The sequence below is a fragment of the Danio rerio genome, chromosome 3 (genome assembly GCF_052040795.2).
Source record: "Danio rerio strain M-AB ecotype USA chromosome 3, GRCz13ab, whole genome shotgun sequence".
In the NCBI taxonomy this organism is placed as follows: Eukaryota; Metazoa; Chordata; class Actinopteri; order Cypriniformes; family Danionidae; genus Danio; species Danio rerio.
Genome location: NC_141023.1, coordinates 63,376,244 through 63,403,892, shown reverse-complemented (window position 1 = coordinate 63,403,892; position 27,649 = coordinate 63,376,244). Strand labels below are relative to the sequence as shown.

General features: G+C 39.4%; 2 protein-coding genes across 6 annotated transcripts in view; one reads left to right on the top strand and one right to left on the bottom strand.

The window, feature by feature from the left end:
• Nucleotides 1-1,323: 1,323 nt before the first annotated feature.
• mfsd13al (major facilitator superfamily domain containing 13a-like) lies at nucleotides 1,324-14,734 on the bottom strand. 2 transcript variants are annotated; one of them, NM_001122620.1, is given in 6 exon segments: nucleotides 1,324-1,580; nucleotides 2,166-2,309; nucleotides 4,514-4,597; nucleotides 7,593-7,747; nucleotides 9,683-10,402; nucleotides 14,354-14,728. In NM_001122620.1, coding segments are annotated over 6 exon segments (1,383 nt in total). In that variant the 5' UTR covers nucleotides 14,501-14,728; the 3' UTR covers nucleotides 1,324-1,447.
• A 153-nt stretch (nucleotides 14,735-14,887) lies between these two features.
• cdr2a (cerebellar degeneration-related protein 2a) overlaps nucleotides 14,888-27,649 on the top strand; it is a 30,398-nt gene continuing 17,636 nt past the window's right edge. For all 4 annotated transcript variants that reach the window (XR_015481371.1, XR_015481369.1, XR_015481370.1 and 1 more), the window contains exons 1-2: nucleotides 14,888-15,134; nucleotides 20,902-21,014. Coding sequence is in view for 1 of the 4 variants with exons in the window: in XM_087245311.1 (XP_087101437.1) it covers nucleotides 15,053-15,134; nucleotides 20,902-21,014 (195 nt within the window). In the remaining 3 variants the exon portion in view is untranslated. The remainder of the gene's footprint in view (nucleotides 15,135-20,901; nucleotides 21,015-27,649) is intronic.

Below are 27,649 nucleotides of genomic sequence, written 5' to 3'. Positions count from 1 at the left end.
TTTGCGTTATTTTGAGCAAATTCGTACTTCCGGTTTGAAACTAATTTTTGAAGCTGCGTCACGGCCATGAAATCTTAGCTTGTATTACAGCATGTAGACTGAACGTCTGTACCTGGGAGTACCGTATTACGTCTCAGAGTGTGCTGCATTAATGCATGAGTAAGGCTTGGTTCAAACCAATCAGCACGCTCTATTGAGCAACTTCATTAATATTCATTAATGCTACAGTGTTCAGATGGCAGAGAGACGCCACCTTGTGTTGGCAAAACAACATGCAGTGTTGCTTTTATAATTTGCTGCAGTGAAGGTTTTGTTTTCATTGTCTCTCTATGAGAGCGCAGCTGGACTCACGTGTGGATTGCAGTGCCACAACAGTACAAGTCTAAGGAACATTATTTACCCGAGAGCTTTTCTCATCAGCAAATTGTGAAATCCAGATTTGCTGCTCGTCCCTTCTTAATAAAGACGTGGCTCTAGTTGCTGTGGATTTTCCTGTCTCTACAGATTTGGTAAGTGAGCAACCAGTGCTCTTTGTTTATTCTGATATTTTTCTTTTATTCGCTGTGGGGTAACAAACATTGCATGGAAATTATACGCTTAGAGCAGCTCCTTGAACCAAATTTCTCATTTGTCACGAGGGGCACGAATGAATTCCCTGAATGAAAGAGCCAAACTGCAGTTAAAGTCCAGCATTTAATAATTTGTCAAATAATTTGATTACAGATGTCCAAGTAAACACAGTTACTTTCTCCCCTGTGTATGTGTATGTGTCTGTGTTTTGACTCTGAAAATCAGCCCGTGCCTAAATCGACACTCCCATATCATCCCTCTTTTGCTCCTCCGACACTCCCCCCTGAACAGAGTTGGACACGCCCACTTTCCTGACATATTCCAAAGTAGAGGTGTGGAAACACCCTGCTGAAACAAGAGGGTTTCATGGCCCTTTAAAGAAAATGGCAAATTCAATTTGGCCTGTGACAAATGGCACTTTTGGTCCCTGTAATTCTGCAAGACTTTACTATCTCCATCTCCCTCTCCTCCTTCATACATCACATACACTCAAGTGCATGTTTTTTGATAAACCAAGTTACTTACAATCCTTTAACCAGGTCAGGAGATCCATCTGTTCCCTTCCCATTTCAGTCCTTAATCAAACATTAACAGTTTATTTTCCTAAAGATGACTAGTTGATTGCAGATTCCCCTTTCATATATCACAGCTTCCTACATTTCAGATAATGCATCTCATGTCTTGCATTTTGCATGCAATCTGAGCATACATTTCAACAATAAATAAAACAAGAAAACCACCAGAAAAATCATCAATGAGAAATCCCTGAATCATTTTTTATCTAGAAACACCCTCTCACTGCAGTACATTCTGACAATCAAAATGTACCTTTACAGAAGCACACACACACACACACACACGAAATAAACATCTGCAATCATCCATCGGTGTACTTGGCGTCCAGTGTGTGACTGTCTCGTATAGAGAAGAGCCTCCAGACCAACACCTGCAGCAGCGCCACACACAGCGGCACCACACACACAAGCAGAAACATACAGCTGCGCAGAGCACTGCAGAAGAAAAACACACACACACACACACACACACACACACACACACACACACACACACACACACACACACACACACACACACACACACACACACACACACACACACACACACACACACACACACACACACAACATTTATTATAATCACACACACACAAAGCAGAAACAAATGCACAGACTCCCGTAATGCAGTGTAATGCTGCTCTTCAACCACTAGAGGCTGCTAACGTTAACCAAAGTTTTCATCCATTCTCGTCTGAGGACAATTAAGAAAAAAGTATATATCCTTATTATACAGTACTAGTACACAGTAGTACAGTACACAGGTATAAAATTCTACAACTTTATCCTGAAGGTCTTTTGAAAGCAAGGTGAGCAAAGGGTATAGATTTCACAGGTTATAATGATTTTCTAAAGACACTATATATATATATTCCCCAATTTTACTTACATTTGATGCTTGGTGAATCTTATTTTTAAGGCTCGGTTTAGTTTTGTTTCAGTCAAGGATGAACAAAACATACAAAAACTCTGTTCTGCAATCCATCTGAGTGAGTAGTAATAATTGACTAGTAAACTCACGCTGAATCTACATTCTTCCCCGCATCCTTTATCTCTGCATATCCGTACTGGTTGAGGACGGACACCACCAGCATTGGAGCCAGAGATTGAGCCGGCTTCGTGAAGAGAGCATTGGTCCCGAAAACCATTGAGGAGAGAGGAGAGCTGGACTCATTCAGGAGAAAACATCACAGAAGCAATCAATCAGACTGAACACATCCAACACATGCACATTCCCTCATAGCTGACATTAGACTTTTAGAGCCTCATATTTACCGTTTTAGCTCTAAAGAACAACACCGTTGTGGTTGATGCTACAATATTTTATCTTGGGGATATAGAAGGGTGAATTTGGGTAATCTGGGACACCCAAGTTTTAGTGTGTTTATTTCTGTTCTAACGAAATTTAGTCAACAGGACTTTTATTATAAATTTAGCCTGGACTTCATGTGAGTAAAATCACATGACTTCATCAGGACGGTGATGGCGGAACTATTTAAATGTTAAGGATATACACCTGTCATAAATAAGAAAATGTTCCCAATTGTTGTCAAATTATGTTTGTGATCTATTCAATGCAAAATATCTATTAAAATGTTGAAAATGTGTTTTTTTCTTTTGAACATTTTGCTACACCCCCCCTAAAATAGGCCTAGCAATGCCCATGAGCCTCAGGGTAATGCTGCGTTCACAACAGACGCGGAACGCGAGTCAAGCGCGAGTGATTTACATGTTAAGTCAATGCAAATGCACGAATAGACATCCTGCCGAGCGAATGAGGCGAATTGCGCGGTGCAAATAGCGCAATACGCGTGAGGCGAATTGAGCATTTGCTGTTTGACACGCTTAACGAGCGTTTTGCGCAAATCTCTCGAGTTCGAAAATCTGAACTTCAGTGGACATTCGCGCCGCGTTAACCAATCAGAAGCTTGCTCTTGTGGGGGCGTGATTGTGACGTAGAACCTGTTGATGGTGTCCCAGGGCAAATCCCCCAGGCGACAACGACAACAAGTCATCAAACTGGGCTTGGCTCAGTCAGAGGCAACGATGAAAGTCTCCGTCATCCATGTTCAGTTTCTGGAGGAGTTTATGAGCTCACAGAGCTGGATGCACCTCTGAAAGGATGCAGTGGACTCATACAGGACCCTAAACGTATCGACGCTGTTTTTCAGTCTCCAAAAAGCACATTAATACTGTTATTTTCTTAATAAAATCCATGTTAGCCATTTAGCTAGCATTTGAAGCTAGAGTCGCCGGGCAGACAGAAGCCCTGCCCATTACGAGAATCCGCGTCTGTTTTGAAGTGAATTTGACACGCAATTGAAGCGGATTTGACGGGCGAATGAAGCGGGGTTTGACGCGCGAATGAAGAAAGGAAACTCAAATGTTCACGCGGCAATTTACGCGCAAATAGCGCGATTATTCGCGCTTTCCGCATCTGGTGTGAACACAGCATTAGAAAAAATTACTCAAAAGTAACTCAAAAACAATTAACGTAATGCATCCCTTACCATAAAAAGTAACTACGTAACCCAACTAGTTACATTTTTGGGGAGTAACTCAACATTGTAATGCATTACTTTTAAAAGTAACTTCCCTCAAAACTGCTTACCAATGCATTATTCATTCACAAGATGCCGGCAAACAGCTAAAAACCACAGCGAGACAGACTAGCGCAGGGGTCACCAACCTTTTGGAAACTGAGAGCTACCTCTCGGGTACCGATTAGTGTGAAGGGCTACTAGTTATTAAATAACACATTTTTTTCTTAGTTTACTTTTAGTTATATGTTATTATTAATAATTAATAATATTCATCTATGTGAAGACATTGATCATGTTAATGATTTCTCACAGTAGTTGTCAACAATGATTTAACAAGTTAGATAATTATCAATATGCAACACTTCATTTGTCTGAAATTGTTTTTAAAGTTTTTTTTTTTTTAATATATAACTTAAAGTAATTTTCAAATTTACACCAATGCAAGTGTGATTTAAAAAGAATACCTATAAAAATATTAGATACAGTGTACTCATATGTGGTGCTATGGTGAGCTATTTTTAGAACAGGCCTTGCGGACAACTCATGTGAACCTGGCGGGCTACCTGGTGCCCACCATGTTGGTGACCCCTGGACTAGCGGATACTTATGAATGTGAATGTAAACATATTGATTGGAACGTATTGACTAAAAGTCAAGGTGACTTGAAGTTCTCGGAGTAGGCTGGGTTATTCAGCAGTTGTTATTTGGGAATAACATACCTTGGAATGTCGTGACTGACCAATGTAAGCCTTGTAATAATGTATAGCTAAATAACATATGACCTAAATGCTTCACAAAGGAAAAGAAAGAGGCAACACACTGTACCTGCGTTTGTATTTCTGTAGGTCGGAGTCAATGATGTCTGCCAGAGGCAAATTGAAGAGACTGAAGGCGGCCTGAACCAGCACCCTAAATCACCAGCAAAACAACATAAATAATACATTATACACTTGACTATGAACAGTTGCATTATTTATGCCTTCTCCATGTAAGGTTAATATAGTATTAATGGTATTTCATGAACTTATACGGCTTTACAGCTTGACTTAATAGTTGACAAACAGTGTCTTCACATATAAGAAAACTCATTCTCATGAATAATAATTAGACACAGATGCATCATCATAATACAAAAAGTTTTATGCTACAACCCCCAGGGAAAGCTCAAAACTAGCCAGCTGTTCCTTGACTAATATCTTTAACAGATCATTAATTGATGTTCAGCACACATTAAAATCTCTGATATTTAGTTGGGGGTTTCAAAGACCCTTTAAAATCCACTAATCAATTAATTAATCCACTAATTAATCCATAATTAGTTATAAAAATGTGTTGTATTGTAATATTCAATCAAAGTCTGACCATTTGCTTCCAAGTTTGGCAGTCCTTCTGTTTTATTAATATTAAAGCCCCTCCCCCTACTTAATATTCCATATCAGTTGGAAGTGCATCAGCATACTGAAATAAAAGTCTCAGCAACTTCCAGTTTCTGTCACACCTGTTGCAGTGCCCTCTTTTGGACACTTGAGGGCACTAGCTTGTTTTGTAGTTTAACTTCATTTCCTATAATCCTTTGCACTTCTGAATAATATTAATAATTACACTTAATAAAACAACTATTTTTGACTTAAATGCTTTTTGATTTAAGATTTCATAGATATTTGGTCTAGAAACAAGAAAAAACTATGTAAGATAATTAATTTTTGAACTGTAATTTCAATTTATTTTTTTTCATTTTAAACAAACATTGAATCATTTTAAGTCTCCTTAACTTAAGTCCCCCCTGTTTATTTTTCCCCCAATTTCTGTTTAACAGGGCAGATTTTCTCAACATATTTCTAAACATAATAGTTTTAATAACTCATTTCTAATAACTAATTTCTTTTATCTTTACCATGATGACAGTAAATAATATTTGACTAGATATTTATCAAGCCACTTCTATACAGCTTAAAGTGACATTTAAAGGCTTGTTAATTAGGTTAACTAGGCAGATTAGGGTAATTAGGAAAGTTTTCGTATAACGATGGTTTATTCTGTAGACCAGGGGTGGCCAATCCTGTTCCTGGAGATCTACCTTCCTACAGATTTCAGTTGCAACCCTTATCAAACACACCTGTCTGTAATTATCAAGTGGATTTCAGGTCCTAATTAATTGGTTCAGGTGGGTTTGATCAGGGTAGGCGCTAAACTGTACAGGAAGGTAGATCTCCAGGAACATGATTGAGCACCCCTGCTGTAGACAGTCGGAAAAAAATATAGCTTAAAGGGGCTTATAATATTCACCTTAAAATGGTTCATAAAAAAATTAAAGCTGCTTTTATTCTAGCCGAAATAAAACAAATAAGACTTTCTCCAGAAGAAAAAATATTATCAGACATACTGTGAAAAATGTCCTAGCTCTGTTAAACATCATTTGGAAAATATTCAAAAAAGAAAGACAAAAATAAAAAGGGGGCTAATGATTCTGACCTGTGTGCTGAAACCGGTCCAAAGGTGGATTCATAAACACAACACATATTGTAATACGTCTAGTTACTATGCATGAAAGAAGGCTTTATGCACTAAGCAGCAGAAAACACATAATCTGGCCTGCATTCCTAAAGTGATTATTCACTCAAAATACACTACTGTAAAGTTTTTAGTTTCAAATAAATGCATCTGCTTTTATTCTTCAGTTTACAAAAAAAAATATTAGGCAGCAAAACCTTTTCGGTTTTTAATATATAAAAGCATGCATCGGTCATCATTCATTCATTCATTTTCTCAACCCGGATTCATTGTGGAAACGTAGCCCCGCGGACGTTTCTGCGGACCGCGAGATACGTCCCGGGAGGTTTGTATTCGAGCGTTTTTTGTTTTCGCGGATCCGCGAGAGGCGGATTTTTCGCGTCTCGGGCGCCTCTCGGGAGCGCGCGCCGTTCGCACCTGCGCTATTCTTGTGTGAAAAGCCACCGGATCGGCCGACCCGGCCGCCCTCCTCTTCCTCCTCCTTCCCTAAACCCGAGCGACGGTTTGCAAAAGCCGTCCAGAAAAAAAAAAAGCTTCTTCGATTTCGACCGCGTTTTTGGATCCCGCCGCGTTCTCGCCCTTATTTTTCGGATTCTGTTTTTCGTATTACCTGATTTCTGGAACTGCTGTTCCCCGGACTCGATCCCGGTCATCGTCCCCGCGGCCGGCTCCTCCTCCTCCGGGGCCTCCGCTCCGCCAACGCAACGCTGGGAGCTAAGCGGACAAACTAGTTGCATCGGGAAAGCCCTCCACTCGGAGGCAAGCTGTCGACCGGCGAGCGCAAAGAGGAGGAGCGGAGCGGCGCCACACCGCCCCGCAGCGTTCGCTTGAAAAAAACTAAACGTAAATCGCGGTCTCCAGAAACGTCCGCAGGGCTACGTTTCCAGAATGAGCTTGGGCTGCATTTTCTTGTCAGCTTATTCCCTTTATTAATCTGGGGTCACCACAGCGGAATGAACCGCCAACTAATCCAGCACGTTTTTATGCAGCGGATGCCCTTCCAGCCGCAACCCATCTCTGGGAAACATCCACACACATACACACTTATACACTACAGACAATGGAAACCCACGCGAACGCAGGGAGAACATTGCTTATACAAATATTGCGTTAACGATAATGTTGCAATAGTGCATGCCTACAACTATTATTTATTAATATTACCCTTTTTACAGTGTTTGTGATTAAATAAATGCAGCCAAAACACCCAAATATGCTGAAAGGCAACCCTAATCATTTAAACAATAGTGCATATGTACAGATGCATAAACTTCCCAACTTAAAAGACGGCATATAAGCCGCTCCCGGTGTCGTATGCACATATCATGAGCTGTCTCTTCATATTTTTCCCTTTAGCCCAGAGCAGGACACAAAGAGCAGTGTAAATACTTACATGTTGGAAGTGAGGAACAATGCGAGGAAGTAGTAGTTGTGTGGGCCGAGCAGTAGCATGATGAGCGCGGCTCCGGCCTCCACACAGAAGGAGATCAGGATCAGTCTGAAGTAGCCGAACTTACGCAGGAGATCCTGACTGCACAACACCAATATCTGCTTAACAACACAAAGACCGGTCAAAACAAAAGTGTTTTTAATTCGGCTCTAATGGTGATGTAGAATGTTTCTGTGCATTAAATGAGGACTTGTACAAATTAAATACATTAAAAGGCTGATTTGATCAAAATTATTATCCACATTTTCCTAATTCGTCTTCTGCATTTGATAAATCCTTTCTGGTTTGGGGAAAAGATGTAAACTAATCATACGGGGTTGGCTTAAAATATCTTTATCTGTCAGTGAAAGAAATGTAGATTTTACTAGAGCTGTCAATAAATCAATAAATCCATTCTGCATTGATTCTGAGATTTCAAACAGCATTGCTATTGCTGTTCTCTATTAAATTAATTTAGAGTTTAGTCGTTAAACTGCAGATGGCGCTCTATGCTAGTTTTTAACAGCAGGTGATGCTCTATGCTAGTTTTTGACAGCAGATGGCGCTCTAGGCTAGTTTTTAACAGCAGATGGCGCTCTGGGCTAGTTTTTAACAGCAGATGGCGCTCTATGCTCGTTTTTGACAGCAGATGGCGCTCTATACTAGTTTTTAAAGGCAGATGGCGCTCTATGCTAGTTTTTGACAGCAGATGGAGCTGTATGCTAATTTTTAAAGGCAGATGGGGCTCTAGGCTAGTTTTTGACAGCAGATGATGCTCTATGCTAGTTTTTGACAGCAAATGGCGCTCTGAGCTAGTTTTTAACAGCAGATGGCGCTCTGGGCTAGTTTTTAACAGCAGATGGCACTCTATGCTCGTTTTTGACAGCAGATGGCGCTCTATGCTAGTTTTTAAAAGCAGATGGCGCTCTAGGCTAGTTTTTAACAGCAGATGGTGCTCTATGCTAGTTTTTAAAGGCAGATGGCGCTCTAGGCTAGTTTTTGACAGCAGATGATGCTCTACGCTAGTTTTTGACAGCAGATGGCGCTCTAGGCTAGTTTTTAACAGCAGATGGCGCTCTGGGCTAGTTTTTAACAGCAGATGGCGCTCTATGCTAGTTTTAAGCAGCAGATGGCACTCTATGCTTATTTTTGACAGCAGATGGCGCTCTATGCTAGTTTTTAAAGGCAGATGGCGCTCTAGGCTAGTTTTTGACAGCAGATGATGCTCTTTGTTAGTTTTTGACAGCAGATGGCGCTCTATGCTAATTTTTAACAGTAAATGGCACTCTAGGCTAGTTTTTAACAGCAGATGGCGCTCTATGCTTGTTTTTAACAGCAGATGGTGCTCTATGCTAGTTTTTAAAGGCAGATGGCGCTCTAGGCTACTTTTTTACAGCAGATGGTGCTCTAGGCTAGTTGTTAACAGCAGATAGCACTCTAGGCTAGCTTTTAGCAGCAGATGGCGCTCTAAACTTGTTTTTAACCTCAGACGGTGCTCTAGGCTTATTTTTTAACAGCAGATGGCAATCTAGGCTAGTTTTTAAACTGCAGAAGGCATTTTAGGCTAGTTTTTATCAGCAGGTGGCGCTCTAAACTTGTTTTTAACATCAGACGGTGCTCTAGGCTAGCTTTTAACAGCAGATGGCGCTCTAGGCTAGCTTTAAACAGCAGACGGTGCTCTAGGCTAGCTTTTAACAGCAGATGGCGCTCTAGGCTAGCTTTTAACCGCAGATGGCTCTCTAGGCTAGCTTTTAGCAGCAGATGGCGCTTTAGGGTAGTTTTTATCAGCATATGGCACTCTAGGCTGGTTTTTAACAGCAGATGGTGCTCTAGGCTGGTTTTTATCAGCAGATGGTGCTCTAGGATAGTTTTGAACAGCATTTGTCACTCTAGACTACTTTTTTTACCAGCAGATGGCGCTCTAGTCTTGATTTTAAAGTTGCCATTAAACGACCTTAGTTTAGTTATAGTGTTAAACTTGACAATAAATATGCACATTAATCAGTTTACTAGAGCCTTAAGAATATAAGTGGTAGTTCTGTCGTCTGATGCACCTGCGGACAGATGAATCCGGCTCCATACATGATGCTCTTGGCAAGTGACGGCAGGACGTCCTGAGGAATGAGTTGCTCTGCAAAGATCATGGTGAAGTTGTTGCAGAACGCCACCATGAAGACCTGGAAGAAGTTCATGAAGACAAAGACCTGGAAGTCTCTGTTGGTCAGGATCTGCCAGGTCATGGACAGCACAGATGCCAGTGAGAGTGGCGGACTCTGCGCGTCATCGGCCGAGCTCTTGCTGTCGAAACGGCTCTCACTGTGGAGGCCCGTGTACAGCATGCAGACGCATGCCACTACAGCCACCAGCACGCTGAAGGCCTGGAAGGATGCGAAATCCTCCATGTTTTTTGAGAGGAGGCCGCAGAACAGCACACTGGAGGATCCCACCAGAGACGCCAACTGGCTGTACTTGATGAGCCTTAGCCGGTTGTGGTGGTTTCCAGAGATCTCTGCGAACAGAGCGCACTGGGCCAGCAGCACGAATGTGAGCATGCCGTCGAAAGCACAGAGGGTCACCATGAGGTGGACGCCGCTCAGCCAGTCTTCGGTCTCGTACGTCCTCCAGGGGAACCAGGCAAGCAGGAAGGACAGGCAGTACAGAGGGGCTCCGTATAAGATAGAGAGCCTGCGCCGGGAGCAGCACTCCATCCGAGAGTTGTCTTGCAAATATCCAAACAGAGGATCATTCAGAGCATTCCAGATCATATAGACCACCTGTGTGGAGACATGAAAAATAAGGGATCCTTATTGGTCCAAACTGGCACGTTGTTTAGATATCCTAGTAATCAATGCTGGTGATCAAACACTTTTGCTTGCCATTGGTTTTCTTTATTTAGACGTTTTACACATTTTAGCATGTCTGCATGTTTCACAAAATGAGAGAATGAATCCAGGTTTGAACTAACATCTATTTCATTTTTGGTTAACTGTGAAGCTGATGAGCTGAACCATCAAAATACACAAGGAACCAGCTTCTTACATGACTTAGCTTGAGGTATATGGGGGTCTTCAGGTGCTCAACTGGTTATGCTGGTCTGTTTCAATGGTTTTCAAGGGTTTATAACTGCATTGTAAGGTGGAAAGGGTGGATGACCAGCTAAACCCGCTAATCTGGTTTAAGTCTGTTTGCTTAACTTACTTTAGACTTCACTTATCAAAGTATAACATGTATCATATTTCATAGTGTTGATGATCAACTAATGCATGTGCAATTGAAACACTTTTTAAGAGTTTAGCAAAATATCTAAAAACCTAAATAATGCTTTATCCACAAGTTTTTTAGATGTTAGTCTAAGTATGTTAGTTTTTAGGATATCTATAAGCTAGTGTGCTCCAAAACAGTCACAATATTTGCATTTGGAAGATGTTAACCTCATATAAGCATCCAAAGCTTGCAGTTTGTCACTTTCGCTTAAATAGATCAACAATTCTTTGAGGTCATCTCATATTTCAGTTTCTCAACAAATCTTCAGACCAATCAAATGCTCTCTAGTATCTGACATGCTCCGCTCCCTTCAAGATGCTTCACATTTGTTTTTCATCTGATGAGTTTGAGCCAGGTAGCAGCCTACTGCTCTCCCTCGTGAAGCAAATACAGAAGTAACTGAAACTGCAATGCATCGAAATTCTGCTTTAAAAGAGCAAGTGGATATAAAAGACTAGATAGGGAAAGAAAAAGAAGCGATCGGGAATTGAAGAGCAGTGGGGGGTGGGGGGGGAGGGGGCGTAAAAGTGATTGGTAATTGAAGAGCGCGGGATGGGGGAGCTGCAGGTCAGAGTGATGGTGGCAGGTCAGATTGACCCATCAGGCCACCGTCCCGCTGCTTCATATGGCCAGTCCACCTCTGTTCCCAAGTGTTCAAAGGTTTAGGGAATGGGTCTCAAACTCAACTCCTGGATGGCCGCAGCTCTGCACAGTTTTGCTTCAACCCTAATCAAACACAGCTGATCCAATTAATTTACGGTGATCAAAAGAGTCTAGAACTAGGGTTGGGCGATGTCGACCAATTTGGCATCGTACGATGTCTGAAGAGCGAGGAGGGATCCGTGGGTGAGAAGGGTGCGCGACTTATTTGAGGACCGGGAGGGAGACACGCCTTTTTCAGGGAAATTATCACTCATTTGCGGCCATTATGAGTCCTGCAAATGCATAGAGACTTCTGGAACTTCCGGGAGACTTGGGATGTCTGAATATCATGTTTAACAACTATAGTGAGACGCGATCCAGTGGTACATTCTTGATGAACTGTCCGACGTGCACTGCTCTCTGGAGCTCAGAGGAGTGCATGACAATGTGTGTCTGTGTGTGGTCATGTGATGTGCGTTTTCAGCGGATGAAGGGCTGTTCAGATAGTGTGGATGTGGATCATTTTCCTTCTAAAATGCCATTTTACACTAAGAAGTATTAGTGTAAACGGGGCCTGAGTGTGTATTTTTCGCGAGCGAGTTTGCAACGGGGGCAGGGCGGAGGATCGGCGATGCCGGCTCAGCATTGTGTTTTCTATTGGTCATCGGCAATGAACGATGGCATCGTCTGCCGGCCGAACCCTATCTTGAACAGCTTGATTACTTGGATCAGCTGTGTTAGATTAGGATTGAAGTAAAACTGTGCAGAGCTGTGGCTCTCCAGGAGTTGAGTTTGAGTTTGAGGGCATTGCATTTAAACCCATTAAGATGTTCCGCCAGTAGTGGACACTTTGGTGATGTAATCAATGACGTACATCAGAGGGAACAAGATGGAGAGAAGTTATGCTGAGTTCAGACCGAGTGACACAACTATTTTAAAAAATCATGCATTCTAACCTCGGCATTAGTGAATGAAAGATATAAAAAATAGGACTGGAATGCAACCTTCCTCCAACATGCACTAGGAAGTCAGCAAATCAAAGCACACTGGGCCAATCAGAGACCAATGTGTATTTAAGAGGGAGGGCCTTCATAGAACCAGAAAGTCACCAAACTTTGTCAGACCCGCTGGCTGTGTCCGAAATCGCCTACTACTCAAGAAGTACTACATACGAATTAAAATTTACTACATGACCGTTAGAAAAGTGTGTTATATACCATATGAATATGAGCAGTATGAATGGAGCTCGGACGTACTACATCCACCATTTGTCATTATCATGTGATCTACACATGTCAGTTGTATCACTTTACTTCTATGCATGATTTCTCTAGTAGTGCAACATGGGATAGCGTAGCGTCCATCAGAATCTCAACAGAAGTATTAGGTCATCAGGATACTTCACCTACTGCAATGAAAAAAATGATGTCTGCAAAACTGTTGCAAACAATTTATTTGTGTTGAATTTAAACAAACAAATTAAATTTAATAAAATTCAACTTAATTTGTTTGTTTAAATTCAGCCCAAATAAATTGTTTACAGCCCCTTAACTTAAAAACATTTAGTAAATCCAAGGAATCATCTCTGAATAATTTTTTTCAGTTTTTAAATTCGGACATGCTACTTGACTTGCATACTTTTTTTAGCATAACCTCTATAGTATGGAAATATGCCATTTCAGAGGCAACTTCAGTCGTTTGGTAAACCAAAACATACTTATTGTCATCTGTATTTATTAAAATGTGTAAAAGAATAAGTAACCATACAAAAATTTCTGTTTAAATTATTAAAACATCCCTGCTGACAAATGGGTACAACCTGGTGGTTTTAAAAGACAGTGGAAAATATAAACATTTAATAATTAATGATTATTTTGGGACCAAACTGTAACAGAGCTTTTGAATTTTTCATTAAATCATTCTTGACCTAAATATGCCTAAGATATTTTAGTGTGGGTAAATGGTGAAACAAATGTATGATAGTCATTACTTTTGCTCATAATAGCTTGAAACATGCTAAATAATGGGAAAAATGTAAACCTTTTATTATAATTTATTGTAATGTATCTTTGTAATTATGTTGACCATGCTGACACCCGAGCAAAACTTGCTTTCGGGACATTGCTTTGTGCAAAACTGTCAAAACCACATTCACTTTTTTGTGTAAATTATTGTATAAATGGGTTTCGTAAAGCAATTGAAAATATTTAAAAAGCTAAAATGTAATGCACAGAATAAGAAAACCCATAATAACACTCCAGGGCGTCATGGTGGCGCAGTGGGTAGCACAATCGCCTCACAGCAAGAAGGTCGCTGGTTCGCATGTTCTTCCCATGTTCTTGTGGGTTTCCTCTGGGTGCTCCGGTTTCCCCCAGTCCAAAGACATGCGGTGTAGGTGAATTGAATAAGCTAAATTGGCAGTGAAAGAGTGTGTATGGGTGTTTCCCAGTGTTGTGTTGCGACTGGAAGGGCATCCGCTGCGTAAAACACATGCTGGATAAGTTGGCGGTTCATTCCGCTGTGGCAACCCCTGATTCATAAAGGGACTAAGCCGAAAAGAAAACGAATGAATAAATATTAACACTCCGACACCGCCCACTCTACACCTGCAAACAAAAGCCAGCCAATCCCGTGTCAGAATGACAAATACAGCAAGTGACTGACAGACAACGACCGTTTCTGATTGGCTAAAAAAAAGTGCAGGTCCCTCCCACAAACTGTTTAGGTTTTTTAGAGCTTATAGTACTTGTAAATGATTTAAAGTCTTGTGTGGACTTCTTATTTTGTAGGAGTTCATGTTAAAAGATTTGAAAGCTCACCTGTGACAGGTGGAAAGCCGCCTCTGATATCCTGTACTTATTCAAGAACAGCTTCACATAGTAGAAACTGAAAATGCTGTTCATCATGCCTGCACCGAGCGTCGTCATGCAATAAGCCAAAGCGGCGGGATGAGCAAAGTTTCTCATGATGCTGAGATTGATGAGATGTCTGTCAGAGCTGAATAATAATACTAATAATAATAATAATACAAAGAGACGCTATTATAAAACTCGTGCAGTCGCTGATATGTGATCCATATTAGTTAATTCCATTGATTATATCAGAAAGCATGAACAGAATACATGTTTTTCAGTTGAGTGTATATCCACAACAGAGTTCAATTTCACCTCATCCAAATACAAGGCACTGCACCACTTCCTGGTATTCCAATACTAAGGCGTGGCTTGTACGCAAATCGATCCAGTAGTAGATTTTCATTGGACAAGACGCCGCGCAGATCCCGCCCTCGCTCTCTAATTGGCCAGCAGGCAGATCCGCTCTTGTTGTTATCCAGTGTTCGCCCAGTGCTGAGTCTGACTCTGCCACGTTGCCGCGGGCGCCGCTTCTTCTCACCGCCAGGGACCGAAGCAGCCACTCACCGGCGTTTATACCGCAGACAAAGAGCGCTGATGTCTTAAAATACACGGGAAAAAGAGAATAGACAGGCGGTACTTGTGGGAGCTTTAGAAGGAGTCGAGATGCTGACGGACGTGATAGTAGAGGAGGATTTTGACCGCAGTGAGGAGGAGCTGTGGTACAGCAGAAAAGACCTGGAGCACGGTAAAACAAACTCCTTTAATAATATATGCATCATTAATAACACACACACACACACACACACATGTAGACTGCTACAGGAAAAGATGGTTTAAAGAAATGTCCAACGTAACGTTTTATTACAAATGTTGCAGTTAACGGTTGTAGTCAGGCTACTATGTTCAGCATCAATCGGGATAACGTTACAGCCTGAATTTCGCGAAGGTCAGGCGAAATATTCAGGGTAAAACTGTAGGGTTTAAATGTTGAGTGATGTGAATGAGAAGCAGGTTAATGAGGCGATAATCTAAGCAGTGTGTAATCTGTCTAACTGAAGGTCACGCCCATTGAAGCCCTTTAAATGCGCACCGCTGACGTCATCAGATGATGAAGATGATGATGAAACAAACAAAAAAAGATGATGATGATGATGATGGAGTATGATGATGAAAACAAACAAACAAAAAATATATTCTGAAATGCTTGAAAGGTAGTCTTTAAAGTGCGTCGACATATAGTGCTGAGGTGCTCACGGTGACCCGAGTTCGATTCCCGGCTCGATGTCTGTTTCCGATTAAGGTAAAGTTGTTTTTATTTTTACACATTCAGACTTTCTCCTTAATTTTATAATTTTAGAAAATAATATAAGGAAAACATTACCAGCCAATGTCTATTAAAGTATAACACAGTCAGATAAATACTGCTAATGTTGTTTTGAAGTCATATTTAAATGTGATTTCTCATTTACATTTAGTCATTTAGCGGACGCTTTTATCCAAAGCGACTTACAAATGAGGACAAGAAAGCAGTTTACACAATTATAAGAGCAACAATGAATAAGTGCTGTAGGCAAGTTTCAGGTATGTAAAGTGTGAGTTTTCATCAGTTTATATTACTATAGTTATGTGTTATTGAAACATTCAGACTGAATATTCAAAGTAGTGTGGTAAACAATATAGGCACTGTTAAATTGAATAAGTCTGCGAATATAAAACCAAACTTTACCTCAACTTTCTCTTTATTCGGAAAAGGATTGGTTTTATATTTGCACATTCATTCAATGACAACTTGTGACTCAGTCCCTAAATTGTTTACCCACGCTAATTTGAATATTTGCTCTAGAATTGCATGCAAGTATAACTTTAAAACAACATTCGCACTATTTAATTGGCTGAAAATGCTAAATGCAAATGTGATTACCCCATTTAGAGTATTTGCAAAGACTACTTTTCTTAAGTTATCTTATTGAGAAGAATATAAAACCAACTATACCTCAATCTTTGCCAAACCTGCCTGTCGACGTCCCCACAATTTCCTGTCTAATCTACACCATCCTATCAAAATAAAAAAAGCTGGTAAAATCCCTAAACAAACACTGAAACATTTTAGACTTCAAGATGCTTGCTTTTGTGTTTTTGTGCCACAGACGAGTGTGTTGCATGTTGTTTGAGCAGTTTAAAACTTAAAGTACTCTTTAATTAGTTTGATGGATTTAAAAATCACTTAATCCCATATGAAAAAAATACTATAGTACTTTATACTGTTGTAACAGACATACCAAAGTCAATCTGTTGAGGTAAATCTATAGTTGCAAGAGTAACACAGCAACTATAGTAATATAAACTGATGAAAACCCTGTACTGTATTTTACTACAGCTATATATTTTATACCATAATACACCACCGTTTGCTGTAGTAAAAACTACAGTATACTTCAATATTTATTCCAGTTTATTAGTTCATTGCAGTTTATTCTACACTACGCTGTCGTGTTCATTTCCGAAGTGTTGTAAATGAATATAATTCACCTTATTCTTCACGTACGAGTGGTTGCAGCCATTTAAATCTTTTTGGCTGGAGACTTTCGCTTTCATTAACTTTCATTTATTTTTAGAGGTTAAAAACAAATTGTTGCGCTGCTCGATGTTGCAAACTGATATTTTCTTATTATTTGTTGCTCTTCTTTGTCTGTATAGTCGGAATAGATGGAATAAAATACCAGTGTATATTAGAGAGAGTACCACTTTTAGTCATTTTAAAACTGTTCTTAAAATTTGGCTTAAACAAAATCAAATATGCAGGCACTGATTTGATTTGATTTTATTGACAATGATGTATTGTATTTATTAAACTGTAAGTGTATATTGTATTGATTATTGCTGTTAAATTTGTTACTTCCTGCCCAGGGACTACAGATGTCATGTTGTACATTGTCCCTGTGTGTATATATATATATATATATATATATATATATATATATATATATATATATATATATATATATATATATATATATATATATATATATATATATTTAAAAATAAAAAAATAGTCATGAACACATTTGTTTGTAGAGAAAGTAGTTTGACTGTATTCTGCCGTTCATTATTCCTAGTCATTTCTCTCAGAGGCAACAGAATCAGAAGTTCTAAATCAATTGCAAAAACGAACACACTTCAGCATTGAAGAATAAGGTCAATAATATAGAAAATGCTATAAAATATACAATATAATAAACTTTACTACAGTATGGTTCAGAAGCACTGTAATATTTACAATAAATATATTATTTTTTAATGTATAAAAACAAGCAACTGTTTTATTGTTTACTGTTAAATAAGTATTTAAAGGGCACCTATGGTGAAAAATTTACTTTTCACGCTGTTTGGACAGACGTGTGTAGGTTTAGTGTATAAACAGTCATATAGGGGTGATATAAACACACCCAGTCCTTGTTTTTCAATTTAACAACATAAAAATGGTGGACCAATTGGAGCGGTTTTTTAGACCGACCGCAACTTTACGTAGGAGAGCGGTCCCCCCGCCCATCAATATTGATTGACAGCCTCGCGTCACAATCATATCCTCAGTTTCTTGTTTCAAGTCTGCCATTTTCAGCGTGTGAGTCAAAGCGATATCACTAAAGTAACACCCGTGCTCTATTTTTAGATGAAAGGCTCATTGGGCTCAACACAAGTTCAATATTCTCCACATCATCGCTCTAATTGGAATTATTGCTTGTACCTTTTGCGTAGCGCTGTGCTTTTCGGGGTTCTGGACGCGGGTTTCTGTCAAGGTGCACGCGGCGGGGCTTCGGTTTGGCGGCTCGATGGTCGCGCCGCCGTTGTGTTTGCCCTGGTGGAGGTTTGTGTTTGGAGTTCTGGAATGCCTGGCACGACGATTAGGGACACTTCATGTTTTGTGCCGTGTCGCTGCGCATTCGGTGCCTCAGTCAAAGTTAATTCAGTGTGTGTGGTTATTAGTCTTGGTGTACAAGCTCGGCACTTGTACACCGAGACTATACAAACTATACCAAGACACAAATGATCTGTGTCCGAGTCGTACATGTACGGCTAAATGCTTATCCTAGCTTAGCTTAGCTTCTCTCTCTGTCTGTCAGCCTGTCTGTTGCAAACACAGAGCGTGGGAGCTCTTGACTCCGCCCCCTTGTTACATTGGCTGGGAGCCGAAACTAATTTTCATGTGAAGCAACACACCCCTAAAACAGCGAGCGGTGTACACACCCCCAACATGATACTTTTAAACACATTATAATGAAAACATCTGAACTGTGTTGAACTGAACCTGAACTGGCACACTCAGAACAACCAGAATATTAATATTAAATCATAAAAAGGGATAAACTATGTGCCCTTTAATTTAACTAACTAAACAGCATTTATTAATCTTAATATCATCAATTTCAGTAATTTAAAGATCAGTGGTTAACGTCTGGTAATCAGCTAAAGACCTGCTTTAATTTGTTTAACATATTAACTAATGTACAAAAATAAGGCCTTACTCTATTGCCAAAGGACATTTGAATCTGTGTACTGTACATGATGTATCCCATTTGGTGTTTTATTTGCTCATGTATTTCAGAATAAATACAAATATTTAATGCTGAAAAGTGTTTTATTTTGTAAATATAATGTAGATAATGCTTTCATTCCTCTGATAATAATAGGGGTGAGTGTTGTGCTGGGACTTTGTTTGCACTTGGCAGGACGCCTTTTCCTTCTTTCTCTCCAAAGCAGTGGTAATATGTATTTGTTTTTAAGGAACTCGTGTATTCATTATAGGTCTAAAATGTTAAATGATTTGTTATTCACAGAATATGTCTCAGAGACAGTATTCTGCCTTATGATATATTATATAACAACATTTATAAAGAATTAATATCTAGATATGTGTGGAATTTTGTTGCATCATTCTGCATTAGCTGGCCTGTGGTAATAATAATCATTATATCAGCTTATTGCGCAAAAAAAATGACCATAATAATTTTCGATGATGCAATTTTCGATTGGGCAGCCTCTGTCGTCTTATCTAATCTCAGCTTTGAGTCAAAGAGTTCAGGTTTAAAAACAATTAATAGTTATTGCTGGATGTAGAAAAGCTGATTATCAAAACTTGTCATATTTTCATATCAACTATTTACAGAATCATTCCAGTATATGTGTAAATATTCTTTTCTAAACCTCCTCCACCCTTTTCCCACCCTCACAAGACCACAAGCACACTGAAATGGATACATTTGTGAGACATTGAGCTGATGTGTTAAAATAAGAGGAAAAGACAAGTACACAAGCAATGATGACTAATAAAAGATTAAAGCAAGGAAGAGTTATCCTTATCCCATCAGCATTTTCAGTCAATATAATGTCGAAAAATCTGAATTTTCACACTTTCCTCTAGAGGTGTGAACCTATACTGGTCTCACGGTTCGGTTATGATTATCATGCCTTTGGTTCAATTCAATATCTCGGTGCATCACGGTGCATTGACGATGCTTTCCATATACAGTGTTATATTTTAGGGGGGAGGCTATAACAAGCTGTCTGTATAAACACACAGACACACAGCACCACACTGTCTCTCATTCAAACACATTCACAAACATAGACAGCACCAAACAAACAAACACACACGCACGCACTAAAGCCCTCGCAACAGGGAGAGCTCGCGCTGAGCAGAGCAGAAAAACGTAAAAAAACGAAAAAAATAAGCACTTTTGCGATGTCCCTTACTGAGAGCTCCTCTCAGCGTGAGCTCTCCCGGCTAAACACATTTGCGAGGGCTTAAACGAAGCAGTGCTCGTAATGTCGAGCGAAAAAAAAGAAAGACAGCTGTGAAACATAACCAGCTTTGTCTTTTTGTAGGAAACACACTTTAGATCTTTTTAGGGTGAGAGGTTTTTGAGTTATTGTCGCTATAACTGAATGTGTGTCAGGAATGTTGAAAACAAAACCAACTGAACCGCGCTCATTTCTGGCGCCCTCCTGGATATACAGCGCCCTTAGCATTTGCCTATGGTGCCTATGCCACGGGCCGGCCCTGAGTTGGCTGAGTGTTGTAAATACTCGCGCTCACCTCCCTCGCGACAGAGCGCATAGGAGATAAATGACGTCAGTATATAATAAACGGTTATGATTATTACTGAACTGATACCTTATTGTCCGCGTCTGCATCGCGGTGCACCAAAGAAACAATTAATTTTGACACCCCTACTTTCCTCAATCTTGTAATGGTTTGGAAGTTGTCCATATGAGCTCTGTTTCACACAACAATAATAATTTATCATGACAGGCTTAAGCTTAATATTTATTTATTTAAAATGAAACGATATGCTTATTTTGAGCTGTGTACATGCACTCTACCGGTCAAAAGTTTGGGATCGGTAGGATTTTAAAATGTTTTAAAATATCCGCTGTGATTGTGCATCGGGCTGGATGACGTCTGCTGTTTTCCTCCATCTTACTGTGCACTCTCCTGTGTTTGTGTGTGACAGATCTGCACTTGGCTGCTGAGCTGGGCAAGACTCTGCTGGACAGGAACCATGAGCTGGAGCAGGGCCTTCAGCAGATGTACTCCACCAATCACGAGCAGCTGCAGGAGATCGAGGTGAAGCTTCTAATAAACAAAACACACACACACACACACACACACACACACACACACACTTCTCAGATCATAACACACACTCTCCCACTCAGATCACAGCACACACACTCACTGCTCAGACTATAACACACTGATATTGATGGAGGAAACTCTCTCTTTCTCTCTCTCAATGCTCAGACCTTAACACACACACACCACACACTGCTCAGAACATGATATACACACGGTCGCGTCAGCAGAAACATACAGCTGTGCAGAGGACTGGAGGAAACACAGACACACCTACTGCTTAGAAAATAACACACACACACACACACACACACACACACACACACACACACACACACCCTATGTAATATAGTTCCACCCTACGTAATATAATCAAACACAAAACTGTTCTTTTCTGAGGATCTGAGTGGGTAGTTGGTCTTGGATGCTTATGTTGATGTACAGTTGCACAATTATCAGCCCTCCTATGAAACTTGCATTCTTATTTTATGTTTACCAAATGCTGAAGATATTTCAAAACCTTTCTAAACACACTAGTTTTATGCAAAAGCTCTGCAAGCTAAAACGCTATTATTTCACGATAGAATTTTGTTGAGTTTTAATCATTTTGTTGCATGCTTTTGTCATTTTTATTCTGTGTTTTTAGTGTAGTTTCTTGCATTTAAAAAAATATAAATAAAAAAAACAATGTTATGGCAGTAAAATAATTTTTTTAAAAGTGATTTATTATTTATTTATATTTATACATTGCTTTTGTATCAAATGATTTTATTTATACATTTAATAATTTTATTATATATATATATATATATATATATATATATATATATATATATATATATATATATATATATATATATATATATATATATATATATATATTATTATTATTTTTTTTTTGTAATGGTTTAAGATGCTGTTTGGATTAAATTAATTTATCTGCAACAACTTCAAAAACTCTTTTTCACATTGTCATTATAGGTATTGTGTGGAGAATTTTGAGGAAATAAATGAGTTTAATTCATTTTGGAATAGGCAAACTTTACTTACCGAGCACAATTTTATACAAACATACTTGATCCAAAGTGCTTTACAATGAGATAAAATCTTTAAGAAAATAAACAAAATAAAACTTGTATTAAAAATGTAAGAAAAGGAAATATATGTATATATGTAATACTAAAATACCGTATAGAAAGTACATGTATGAGTCACTCAAAGGCAAGGGAGTAAAAATAGGTCTTCAAGTTAGATTTAAAAGTATCCAAGGATGGAGAAATCCTGATGGAGAAATCCTTGGGGCCGCAACACAGAAAGCTCGATCACCTTTTGATTTGCAGTGAGACAGGGACGGACAAAACAAACTGATCATGGGACCTTATTGGTCTACAAGCTGTATATAGCCTAATAAACTCACTGACTTGATCTGGGGCAGAATTGTGCAAAGCTTTATATGTAAAAAGAAGGCTCTTTAAATCAACTCTGAATTTTATAGAAAGCCAGTGCAATGAGGCGAGGACAAGGGAGATATGATCTCTTTTCTTAGTTCCTGTTATCAATCTGGCAGCTGCATTTTGGACCAAAACTGTAACCGAGAGATTGTTGACTGGGGTAGACAAATGTATAAGGAGTTGCAGTAGTCCAACCGAGAGGAGATTACAGCTTGGGTCACAGTTTCTAAATCTTTTTTTTTTTTAGAAAGAAATGATTTAATTCTTGCCACCAATTCAAGTTTGAAAAAGCTGCTCTTTACAACTGCATTTACATGCTTGTCAAACTGCAAAAGTGGATAAAAAAGTACTCCGAGATTTTTGGCGTGACTGTGCAGATTACTACTTAGAAATCCTAGCTGAGTTTTAATTGAATTGTTGGTAGCAGCAGGACCTAATATATACTATAATACACAATATATAGAATAAGGCTGTGACATAAAAAAATGTGGATAAAGTGAAGCGCTATGAATACTTTCCGAATGCACTGCATGTCAATAGTATTAACAATTATGCCTGCATCTTTTATAATCACATCGTATCACGTATTGAGAAAATAAAATATTGTTGACTCAGCCGAATGATTTTCAAAATTAACAAATGAGACGAACCCAGAGAAAAAGTCAGATTAGAAATCAGTGGCAAAAAGGCTGATGAGCTAATTGGCCCAAGAATACAGTTATTCACAATGTTGTAACCTAAAATCCTGAAAAGTCTACCAGTCAGTCGTCTAGTGAACAGGCTGGATTGTGTGTTCGTGTGTTGTTCTTCGCTAGTCTTTCTCTTCAGGGGATGTGAGTAACAGTGGGAGATTTCCTGCTTGATCCTCTTTCCTCCTCACTGTGTGGATATCGTGCTGCAGGTCTTCTATTTCTGTGTGGGTGTGTGTGTGTGTGTGTGTGTGTGTGTCTGGCACGGCACCAGGCCTGAAAAAAGACATTAACACTGTCTCGTTTGGCTTGGCATGACAGTATAGTCTTATGTAATGTTTACAGTGGCATGCTACTACAGTATTGTATACAGAATGCCATTATGTACATTATAATATACATTACATCAGAAAGCAAATTCTTTGGTAATGCTAGTTTGTGTAATACATGCTTCAGTCATTTATGTATTTATTTGAATTGCATCTAAATTATTATTATATGAACAGTGTTTTGAGGAATGTTTAGTGTTTTCCGACTTGCAATTATCATCTGATTTGCTATTTCAGAGGCTACTGTAGGTCAAGCTATTCAAACCATGCATCTACTTTGAGTTTACTATTAGGGTATATGTAGAAGCAAACGCCTATTTTACGAGAACTTGGTGCTTTAGATCTGCAGTTTCAGACTGATAAAGGATTTTTTTTTACTCTAGCATAGACAAATTGGCACAATTATGCATTCACAATGGTATAAACCATAAAAGGAGTGGTCAAATGTATATTTATATTATCCATTATTTTAATTATTACCATTATTATTTAAAATGCAGATCAGAGTGAACTATTTCTCGGTATTAAAGGGCTGACACCTTATACATCTTGTTTTCATGTCCTTCAGAGGGGATCAAGCGTTAATTATACACCCCCCCCCCCTCCCCCTCCCAATCCCCACAGTAATTTGCACCCTGCGTTGCATCCCGCAAGGCAATGCGCTTGACTTGAGCCCCAGGAGGACACAAGTGAGCGCTAAAGCCTGGTTTATACTTCTACGTCAAGTGACCGGCGTAACTCACGGCGCAGGCAACGCGCGCAGCTGTGCATTTATACTTCTGCGAGCTGTCTCTGTTGGTCTGCATTAACACTTCCGAAACGCTAGTTGGCAGTGAGGTGTAAATGTTCCTCTGTGTCGAGTTTCTTCTCTGCTGTTTTGCTTTTCCTGAACACTTCCTGGTTGTACAAGTGGCTCAAACTCGCTCATTTTGAGGCAGGAACCGGCGGACGTGCAACAACTTTAACTATGAGGTAAACACACAACAAAACTTTCCATCCGGAGCTCCTTCATGGGACTCCACACTTGTAAACAATCGCACGCGCCATTCACGCGGCTCTCGGTCCCGCCCAGACTCGTCAGCGCTACCAAGCCGACCAATCACAGAGCTTGCGCTACCCGTTGTTGTGACGTGTAGTTACATTTTTTTTGAGAGGTGCACGTCAGTGATGCCGACGGCCACGGCGAAGGGCTATGCGTCAGCGCCGTAGCATACGCCGGCGTTTGACGCAGAAGTATAAATCAGCCTTAAGGGGTCTCTGTAGAAATGTTTTATTTAACACTTATATACAGTTGAAGTCAGAATTATTAGCCCTCCTGTATATTTTTTCCCTCAATTTCTGATTTAACGGAATTTCTAAATATAATAGTTTCTTACCATAGATCTATATATATACACTAGATCTTTCGGATGAGACGTTAAACCGAGGTCCCGACTCTCTGTGGTCGTTAAAAATCCCAGGATGTCCTTCGAAAAAGAGTAGTGGTTTAACCCCGGCATCCTGGCCAAATCTTCCCTCTGTCCATCATGGCCTCCTAACCCTCCCCATATCATAATTGGCATATCATCACTCGGTCTCCTCTTCACCAATCAGCTGGTGCTGGCGCAAAATGGCTGCTGTCGTGTCATCCGGGTGGATGCTGCACACTGGTGGTGGATGAGGAGATTGCCCCCTATTGTGTAAAGCACTTTTGAGTGCCTAGAAAAGCGCTATATAAATGTAAGGAATTATTATCATTAGATATCGCACATGGATCCTGAGCATGCTTCAGTGCTGCCGCCATATTTGTACAGGGCTCCCAGGACCAATGTCATTTAAACACACTAGTCTAGACTAAAGACAATGTGAAGATGGGGACTTTAGCGCTGTTTATGGATGTAGTAACAAGCAAACAAAGGCACAAAGTGCAGAACATTTAAGATTTAGTTTTTAGACTTTTGTATGTAATTAACTTTTTGTGCTAAACAAGCATTAATGATAATACAGTCTCTTACTGCACTGACCATAAGGACAGTAGCACCAACCTGCATTAAATACTCTGCTTATGCTAGCTTGGTTGAATAAAATAAGCAAACAATGTAAATGAAGTATGCCAACAAGACGCTGCGGTGCTAGAAACTAGTATTATTGTCGGCTCAGTGAACAAGTCAGTCATAACAGAGATTCATTCACAAACGAATCGCTCCCTCCGTCAGTATGAGAAGTGAAAGCAGGAGAGGAGGTGTGTTTCAGGACGCGAATTAGATCAAATTAAACAGGGAAGGAGATAATACATTTCCATACACACAAACACTCGCTCTTTGTCAGAAATGCCCATGCGGTCACTCAGCCATCGATGTAAAATAGTGATATAGTAAATAGCAAAAATAATATTTGCATATTGACCACCGGGAAAACTTCCTATCATAGATAGATGTACATGTGTATATCTCTGTCTCTGGATGGCCAAAGTCCTCCTCTACACCTTGATTCCACATTTATTTTCAAAGGAGCGCTATCCTGTACTAAAATGGCGGCTTTTGATGAATTCCTTCCAATATACAACAGTAGTGTAGGCGACATCTAATGTAAATATCTATGGCTTCTTACTAATTAGATTTCTAACTAACAAATTTTCTTACTACACTAACAAGTCTAATTGTCTAGACTGATTTCTAATAACTTATTTCTTTTGTCTTTGCCATGATGACAGTAAATATTATTTGACTAGATGTTTTTCAAGACACTTCTACACAGCTTAAAGTGACATTTAAAGGCCTAACTAGGTTAATTAGGCAAGTGGGGGCTAATAGTATTGAACTTAAAATGGTTTTAAAATAGTTAGAAACTGCTTTTATTCTAGCCAAAATAAAACAAATAAGACTTTCTCCAGAAGAAAAATATGATAGGAAATACTGTGAAAATTTCTTGCTCTGCTAAACATCGTTTGGGAAATATTTGGAGGGCGAATAATTGGGGATTTTGCATCTCCAAAAGACTTGATCAGCTTTGGATTAAAAGCTTCTTGAATCCTGTGTTGTAACTGGTTTGCATGCTGTAATAAATGGTTTCAGACATACTTTACTGTTTTCTCCAGTTCATTGTCTCACTAGTTAAATATTAAACAGTGTACTGGGAAGTTTTAACAGCATGAACTTTCTCTTCCGTCTCTTGTAGTGAAACATTAACAGAGCAGAGAAGCGTTTGACAGCCGCAGTGGCGTTTAGTTGTGGAATTTCATAGAAAGTTCTGAAAACCAATGCAGTTTTGTGACTTTGTTGAGCGTTGATTATTTTATAAAGGGTACCTATTATGCACTTTTAAACACCGTTTTGTGGAAGACGTCTGTGAATATAGCCAGCTTCTAATGGTCAAAATTAACTATATTTTTTATGATCACAATTGATAGAAACAGCCTGCAGAAACACTTTTTCACATTCGCTCTTTGTACGTGTCATCAGAGCCTACCTGTCAACCCTGTTTTTTATTTTTTTTGGGATTTCCCCTATATTCTATCTCACTATCATCCCCTAAAGATATTTTCCCTTTTTTTTTTTCCCTCCCATATTTTTAATATTTCTATGAAGGGTGGCAATATACATAAGAGCCGATCCTCCCTATACGCAACCCATACCACCAAACCACTAGGGGACGCTCCTTGCTCTTAAATGTGAATCTGTTCTGTGCTTTAATTTTTGTTTAGGCATGAAAACATTTTGAAATGAATATAAAAATGGCGGGATTCCCTTCCTTTCCATTACAGGAGTTGTTGCCCTTACAACGCAAAATGGATTATCCCTTATTTTCACTTCACACGGTTGACAGATATGCATCAAAGGAGGAAAGCCCCGCCCATTAATGACCATCTGTCTCTCATTAACATATCACATTAGTCTTGTTTTTGAATCTGCCACTATGCTGACATGTAGGCATTTATAGCTCCGCCTTCTTTTGAGAAGAGTACAATCTTATTTGAATTTAAAGTGACAGTCACCAAAACAACACAAACAGGATCGGGCAGTTTCAAAGAGTTATTGAACTTTATTTGTGTGGTATTTTGAGTTGAAACTTTACATACACACTGTAGCTCCCTGGTTCAATAAAGGATTGACTCTTTCACTGGTGTTTTCCCATGATTTATTTTCAGTGCAGCATTGCACAGCAGTGCAGTCATCTAC